The sequence below is a fragment of the Aphanomyces astaci genome (assembly GCF_000520075.1).
Source record: "Aphanomyces astaci strain APO3 unplaced genomic scaffold supercont1.249, whole genome shotgun sequence".
In the NCBI taxonomy this organism is placed as follows: Eukaryota; Oomycota; class Saprolegniomycetes; order Saprolegniales; family Verrucalvaceae; genus Aphanomyces; species Aphanomyces astaci.
This window is the reverse complement of record NW_009798512.1, coordinates 1-8,104: the sequence shown is the minus strand read 5'-3', so window position 1 is coordinate 8,104 and position 8,104 is coordinate 1. Positions and strand designations below refer to the sequence as shown.

Genomic DNA, 8,104 nt, shown 5'->3' with positions numbered 1-8,104 from the left:
GGTGGGCGTGAGCCACCATGGCGTTCACGATTGAAGCGGTTAGGTGGACCGCTCGGAGGGCGACGCGAGGGGGTATCGGGCGCGGTACGGGAGGAACCGGGCGGCTGACGCTACACGGCGAGGGGCCGGGCATGCCCGGGAGAAGTGTCCCAGGCGACCGCAATTGAAACACATGCGGTCGTCCGATGCCTGAGCGAGCATGGAGACATCCATGTCAGTGCGTGCGCGAAGGAGGAGGGAAATGATTCCGAAAGCGCGATTCGGACGGCTTCTTCAAAGGTGTCCGGGTAGGCGCGAAACAACTGTGTGTGCGCCGGGCCTTGGTTGAGACCGTCCATGAAAACGGTCACCCGAATGGGCTCTGGGAGTGATTCTTCATCGTTAATGTTCGCAGCCAGGAAGCGAAGATCATGGATGAATTCTTGAAGGGAGCGTTTCCCTTGCTTGCAAGCCAGATATTGCGAGCGATAGCGAAAGTCGCTGTTGGGTGGCAGGAACATTGCCTTGAGTTCGGTCTCGAAGACCGCGAAAGATGGGAAGCAGTGGCGGTCCGTCAAGCGTTTGGAGAACGCCCAATCTTCCGCACGACCCTTCAAATGCGACATCGCGAAAGCTACGCGGGTGGCGTCGTCGGAGATACGCTGAGCGTCACCAGCCGTGCTGACTTGTAAAAGCCAGCGGAGGAGTTTGTCTGACTCCGCTCCGCCAAATTTGGCCACATCCAGCTTGATCAACTTTAGGCGAGAAGTCGATGGTGTTTCCGGCTCCGAAGCGCGCGTGAGGCGCGCGATCTCGTCGTGGGCGATTCGCAGAGAATCTTGGAGGGTGCAACCATGGGACGACATGGTAGAGGCTTGGTCTTCGAGAGTCGCGATTTTCTCGCGAGCGATGCGAAGAGAATCTTCAAGGTTTGGCCCGTGCGAAGACATTTGGGCGACTTGTTCTTCCAATGCCTTCTGGGCGGCCGTAGCTTCGGCAACCGAGAGATCAATCGTGCTACCGATGCCTTCCACAAGGCGAGTTTGGTTATCGGGAGTCATCCCGCCAAGGAGTAGCGCGGTATCGTTGTCGCCAAAACCCCGACGCAAAAGGGCGAGAACCGCCTGGTGGGCTGCGGTGTTGGTGGAGGACATAGTGTTGGTCGACTGGACGAACGTGGAGTGCTACCAAGTGTGAACGTGCGCAGAGGAAGACGCAGGAGATGGTAGAATCGAGAAGGAATTGATAGCGTTAAGACTACTACGCTATCACTAAGCTACGCGCAACCAACCATTGATGTATCGTCGGAGGAACACCCTGGTTGCGCAAGAGGACTTGTTGGTGTGCGAAGAGACACCTTGGACTGAAGAGGTTGTGACTAGTCATCCGGTTAGTAACCGGATGATGGGCACGGTTACACAGAGGCATTACTTCTGCATCCTTGAGCCATATTGCAATTCATAAGGTGAATTCTTCAGTGACTCAATGACGTAGCATTTGCCCAATTTCTACCATGTTTTCAAAGTAAATACGGAATTACTGAATACGGGATCACCTACACAAATCAATACGATTTAATTGCCCGATATTATTTTCGACTTTCGTAACTGAACAAAAATTGAGAAAATGAACAAGAGGTCTACTTAGTTACTCAAGTCTACCAGTATATAAGCTATATAAGCTCTCAGTTAAGCATGTCGGAGCGTAACACAATCACGATGAGCAGACGGGAGGCAAAAACAATCAAGTACGGTTGCACTCGGGGTGGATGTGCGCACGTGATTGCTCTCGATGATAGTGCGCTGTGGAGTCGTTTCCTTGAGCGTACCGGTATCGGTGATGGTGGCGTCGGCGTTCGCTTCGATGGACAAGTTTCCTATTGCAACTTCTCGTGCTCAACGGAACCTCTATTTATATATATTATACTAATACAGTGGTCTTAATCTGTTCTGGAACCGCCTCTTTGTTCGATTCAACCAATCAAACATGGATATTTTGAGTAGAACCCACAATTCTAAACTTACGTAGTACAGTACTACGTAGTAGTATACCGTATTTGTCGTACCTTTGCACCATGAAATAAAATTTGAAGGAACTATTTAAATACTCGAATTGTATAATTGATTCAAGATTGTATTGAATTATAGAGTATATTCGCGTTTTGTATTTCATGGTGCAGATCAACGACAAATACGGTAGTAGTATTTCACAGTTCTGGCTCACTACTGTACCATGGTGGCATTCCAAGTGACAAAAACACAGAATTTCATTTTCCCACGAATCTAAATTCCTGGATAAATAAATATCAACCAATCAGACTGCACATGTAGCTAAATTATAGGATTAATATAGACCAATCCGATGGTATACTACTAGAATCTAAATTTCAGGATTCATTCAACCAACCAGATGATTGTACTATTCTACGTTGTAAATCACAATAGTCATCGCTAGGGTAGCCCTAGCGATGACTATTGTGTTATAGCCAATCGATATTCAGAATTGATACTGGTATGATTGACATATACGAAGGAGATGAAGCACTACAGTACTACTTAGTACTACCGGTAGTAAGTACTACGTAGTACTAGTTAATACCCTTTGGACGCAAGAAGAAACCCCAACACCGTAGTACGTCAACTGTCCGGCACAGGGGTTGAACATGTTATTAGTAGTACAATAGTACCTATGGTATACTAGTAACTACTTCGAAAAAATGATGTCGCCTCAGGGACTCGAACCAGTACCTTATACAGTAACGTTAGTCAAAAAGTAATGTCCATACTTATGACATGGGAACCTGTAAATGTACCTTCGACTGGACAGTTGACGATACCAACAACCTCGAATATACATAAAAAAATTCCCTAATACTATTGGGTAACAGTTTCATTGGATAAAATTGAATGGCATCGAGCACCAAAATGCTTCATGTATCATACATATATCATGAAGCTCGCTTTGGTGCTTGTGGTCTCGCGACGGCAGCGCCTGTATCGAATCATGTATGTTCTACGAATTCTCAGACAGTTGAAAGAGCGAAACTTCATCAAGTCAGTTGCTTTGTCTGCCAACAGACAAAGCACAACATGAAGCGGTCTTTTCGTCCAGGTGCAAGTCGAGGGCGCGCTTCATCACACACAGCTTGGGAGGGCGTTCATCGTATCTTGGGTGCGAATTTGCTTGCGGTCCGTACTTCGTGGCTGTTGGGTCCCCCGTTCGCTTTTGAGTCGACGGGGACCATACCGCTGCACTTCGTTCTGGCTTGATGTATCCACCTGTTGGACGTGGGCAATTTTCTCGGGATTCCCGCTAGTCTCGAACAGCTTGGTTGGCCATCTTCGCATGTTTTGTAATGCGGCGCCCTTGGTCGTCTTCTTTGCGTCCACGCTATGAACCATAGCTGTTGCTTTGCTGATTGACCATGTCTACATTATGCGTTCGATCGAGCTGTTCGCGTAGGATGCCCGCAAAGGCCACCAGGTCGTTAGCCGGTACGGTCTTCATTAGCTCGTCCACTCTGTCGCGCAGGTAACTGGGAGTGACATGCGCTGCTACCACCTTCACGAAGGTTCTCAACATGGTCGGATCCTTGAGTTGTTGGCGTAAACCGTTTTCATCGATCACATCGTCGACCCGCTCCATAAATGACACTAGGCGACTGGTCACGTTTCCATGGGGATCAACGCTCAGCGCCCGACAGTAAGTTTGTATGTCTGACTTTGTGGGTGTCCACTTGGTAGCTGGTTGCCCGACTACATCCATGATGCGGTTGCGGTAGTCATCCTCACTGGGTTGTTTGTTCCACATGCACTTGCCACACATAAGTGCATGTAGCCTTCACGAGGCTGCGGTCAGTGGAAAGGATCCACCCCACAGCACTCCGTCGCCACTCGCCACCCATGCGTCGCGCATTCGCCCGTAGGTTGTCCTCATATGTTTCTCGCTTTTTGAGACAACACACCAGGAACGTTCTGTCCATACAGGTGATCAAAAGGGGGTTGATCGTCTTTCACCACCAATGAAGGTCCACTGGGGTGATGTTGGCCCCCCAGCCTCCGCTGCTTAGTGTCGGTGGTCCGCTCGAAAGAGATCCCCATTCCGAGCTGCTTGGTATAGATGTGTCCAGCATCCGGAGGTCATGGGTCGCATGCGCCAATTCGGAGTGGTCGACGCGCTTTTCCTTTGGGAGATGATTGGACTTGTTTATCCGCCGTCGCTGGGACGTGTATGTAGTAATACTAAGCATTTCCGTGTCGGTTCACCAATGGTCGGCACCCAGTGGCCTCAGTTGAGGACCACCTCGTCATGATCGGATATGGATGAAGCCGCCATCCACAACAGGGCGACACTCATCTACCATCCTCGTACCGATTCGACAGCCGAATGTGCAGCACTAAGTCCGTGCCCTGTTCGACGTGTTAGGTTGCATATTCATTGGAAGGGATGCTATCCCATCGACGACGTAGATGGGGCTGCCAATCACAGTCTTGCGCGGACACAGCACACTCGCGCAGCGTGTTGTACCATTTGGCTTCGTCGATGTTGGTATCGCTTGCGATCTTACGTAATACCATGACAGCTTTTTTCGCAAATAGGGGGTAAAACACTTCGTTAGGGATGTAGTAGTCTGCTTGTTGCGCTCGATTCGGCACTGCAAGCATTGCAATGCGTACACGTAAAAATCAAGCAATCTGACGGCAATTGTTCGGCAATCAAAACACCAAGGGTACCGTATAAATATGACGACAAGCACGTGATATCCATATACGAGTTGTACGAAAACCAGGTTAACAGTAAGTAGCAAACTAGTCTGGTATCAACGAATAATCCACATTATAGAATACGCGATACAACCACCCAACCGATGCTGCTGACTGTAATCCGACCGTTTCTCTGAGGGTTGTATCATGCAGCTGCCAAGCAGCGTATTGGTACGTACCACCTCCTTAGGAAAATGATTGATTGATTTGAAAAAAGTTGAACTCGGAAATGATTGATCGATTTGCTTTTACGAGTTTTGATTGGATAAAATATAAGTTTATACCAACAAGAGTGAAAATATTATGTCAATTGAACAAGTTAATATCCAATCAAAACACTCAGATAATTTCTAAAATAGAGTCAGCTCGATCGGTCCAGCTGATCTCTTGGTCGTCGTTGCACTCATCGCCATCGCAGTTGTTGGCAAGACACAGGCTCTCGATTGAACTTGAGATGGCGGCCATCTCCACATCGCGAGCAACTTCGGCTGCCAAAAGCAATACGTACAAGTCGAAGTCGTCCTTGTTCATGGGCTCCTGGCCGTGCTCACAGTCAACAACCTCGCGTGGGCATACAATTGAATCAGGTATTGCATACAAATACTGATCAGGTGCATACGCCAAATATTTATTTAATGTTTGGTGTACAGTACTTATTGTTTGTATGGTATAGTTTGAATATATGATTTTTCAAATCTGCCACATGTGATCAATTGCACGGGTTTAATATTCAAGTTTGTATCAAACTTTATGCTGCGAAAAATGTTGGACGAAATGCTCTGAAATAAGCGAAATCCCACAAGTTACTAGTACAACTGCAAAACCCTCTGCTATCACCTGATGATACCTTTGGAATGTAATAATTCCTAAAACTCTTTGAGATATCACAAAAAATATCAAATCAATCAATTATTTTCGTAAGGAGGTAGTAATTTCTAACTGCGCCCTTGGATGTTACTGGCGATGCCGGCGTAATCATTGAAAGTGACTCCCAGCAGAGAAACGGTCGGATTATAGTTATATTTCGGGGTGCAATCGATATATTTGAATATAAAAAGTAAATCAATCTGACTTTCGACGTAAAATGCAAATTTTGGTCGATCAGGCTCCAACTTCCATGTCTTCCATGTTCTCCGCGGCCGTAGAAGTATTCGAGCCGCAACGAGCAACGGTGCAGGCGATTCACGTCGACATTTGTAAATGTATAAGTTACATTTTCATCGGCGATCCATACCTGCAATGACTTCGTCGGCGATGTGCTCAAGGTAAGCCATACGAAACTCGTCACGAGTTTGTCCGTCAGGACGAGGTCCCATAAACGCAGCAAGGCGCTCGCGCAGCAACGTCTTGCTCTGGCACTTTATAGTGGACCAAAGAATCTCGATGGGGGATGCGGTGTGGCTATGAACACATCAACTAGGTACATAGGGTATGTATTGGAACGTACTGGTGTGGCAAGCGCTTGTTCCATCGACCGTCGTTTTGAAGAATGAGCCAAAGCCCGCGAGATCTTCGGTTCAAGTGATTCCTTTCTATTTTCGCTCGAAATATATGGATTGCACCCCGAAATATATTGAGCACTCGCTGAATTGAGCGCATACGCAGTGAAATATAAGGAGCATCGCTTGAAATACTAGTATACTGCAACCTACTTGGTTGCAGGCGAAATATAACGACTATACAACGAAAGAAGTGGAACCGCCACGAATTGCTTGTTTATTTCGCGAAAAAGTATGGTGAGGTCCAGAAATTAACCGAAAAAAGGTGTAGTAAATGTCACGATGCGCAATTTGCCTGCCTCGATTACCACCAATCATAATAAGCATTCACTTTGGCCTTTTTCAGTCTCCTCACTTCTACGTACTTTTGTCTCCTCAAGCTTGAGCCACTTAAGTGAGGACAGCCTCGGCCTTCTTTTACCCGAGTCTTCTCATCCACATTGTATCTGCCTTATTCTATTCTTTTCTACCCATGTTGCCCTTTCCCTATTCTCGTCACTCGTCACCTCTCCATCACACCTCTTTCCCCTCTACCGTTCTCCATCCTTTGACAGTATATACAGACTTTACATGGAATTATTAGTGCTCGATTATGTATGTTGTTCTTGGGGCACATTTGTTGCTCACTACTTGAAAAATAATATCACGACGGTTGTGTCGTCGTGGACTTTACGTCGTTCTTTCCCTGGTTTCAAATCGGCAATGTCGTTCCAAGTCACACTACAGTAGCATCGGTTGAGTTGTGAAGTTACAAATCATTCTTCAAATCCGAGAAAGGGAGTTGTCGATAATCAAATCGAGAAAGGGAAAATAATACTAATATTTAGGGAAACAATCAGTACTACAACGTACTTTTTTTTTTCGACTTTCTTGGCGATCACACGGTTGACCAATGCTTGGGCGGCTCGGAAGTGCACGCCACGAGATGCATAATTGGCGACAATTTCAACCGCCTACAAATAACATTTTTAATGCCATGGTTTTAAAGTATAAAAATAATATTATTGTCGTACTTCTTCGTTGGACAAGCTACCCCATAGTCCATCGCTTCCTAAATGTATGCACCGGTCCATTCTCAATATATACTTTCACGAAGCATAATTGCGCGACTTCGTATCAGGTTCACTGGTTACAAGTACGTAAACTACATTGATATATATACATATATATACATATCATAATTTAATACTACGTAGTATATATATATGCATATACGTATGTGTACCCAAAATGAGAAATTGGTCGGCATCCGTCAGCGTATGCACTTGGGTTTCCGGATCTGCCAGTATGTACGGTGGTGTATATGGCTGCGGGATGACGAAACCGTCGCCTCCATTTTGAAAACTGGCATGTAACGTGTTGAATTCTTCATACTTGAAGGCAAAGTCCCCCAACGCGCTACGAGTAGCTTGTGAGCATGCATTCACTTGTCGAAGTTCTTACCGCGTGGGCTGCAAGATGCCTCTGACGCGGCACGACTTCACCCGAGTCGAGTTGCGGTGCAATTTGCACTTGAACACGTCGGGCTCATTTGGATGAGCTGCGGTCAACCGAGCTTGTTCGGACTCGTGCTTGGCGTTGTGGTCAGTGCTCAGGGGTTTTGCCACCAGCCCCCTCGAGGCATCGTTCGACGCTAGCACCGCCCTTACGTCGCCGGCTACGATGATTGTTCGTGGATTGGACATTGAACGATAATGCGCTTACCGTTGGCCACGACCAGCGTGCTTCCTTTTGCATACGCCAGCATCGTGCACGCACCCACGTGGTTCGCTTTCCCGTGTCCCGACTGAAAGACTGCAAGCAGGAGGGCGCGCAGCGCGTCGTCGGTGGCCACGAACGCACTCGACAATGATGACTTGATCT

At 47.1% G+C, this 8,104-nt stretch overlaps 1 protein-coding gene across 1 annotated transcript; it reads right to left on the bottom strand.

Moving 5' to 3' along the window:
• Positions 1 to 3,113: 3,113 nt before the first annotated feature.
• Positions 3,114 to 7,988, bottom strand: H257_18875 (hypothetical protein; the record flags this gene model as incomplete). Its single annotated transcript, XM_009848006.1, has 11 exons — positions 3,114 to 3,356; positions 3,412 to 3,792; positions 3,857 to 3,953; positions 4,351 to 4,388; positions 4,482 to 4,633; positions 5,977 to 6,143; positions 7,094 to 7,194; positions 7,255 to 7,292; positions 7,467 to 7,639; positions 7,685 to 7,898; positions 7,946 to 7,988. 11 exons carry the CDS (start codon positions 7,986 to 7,988, stop codon positions 3,114 to 3,116), a joined length of 1,647 nt encoding a protein of 548 aa, XP_009846308.1.
• Positions 7,989 to 8,104: the final 116 nt, after the last annotated feature.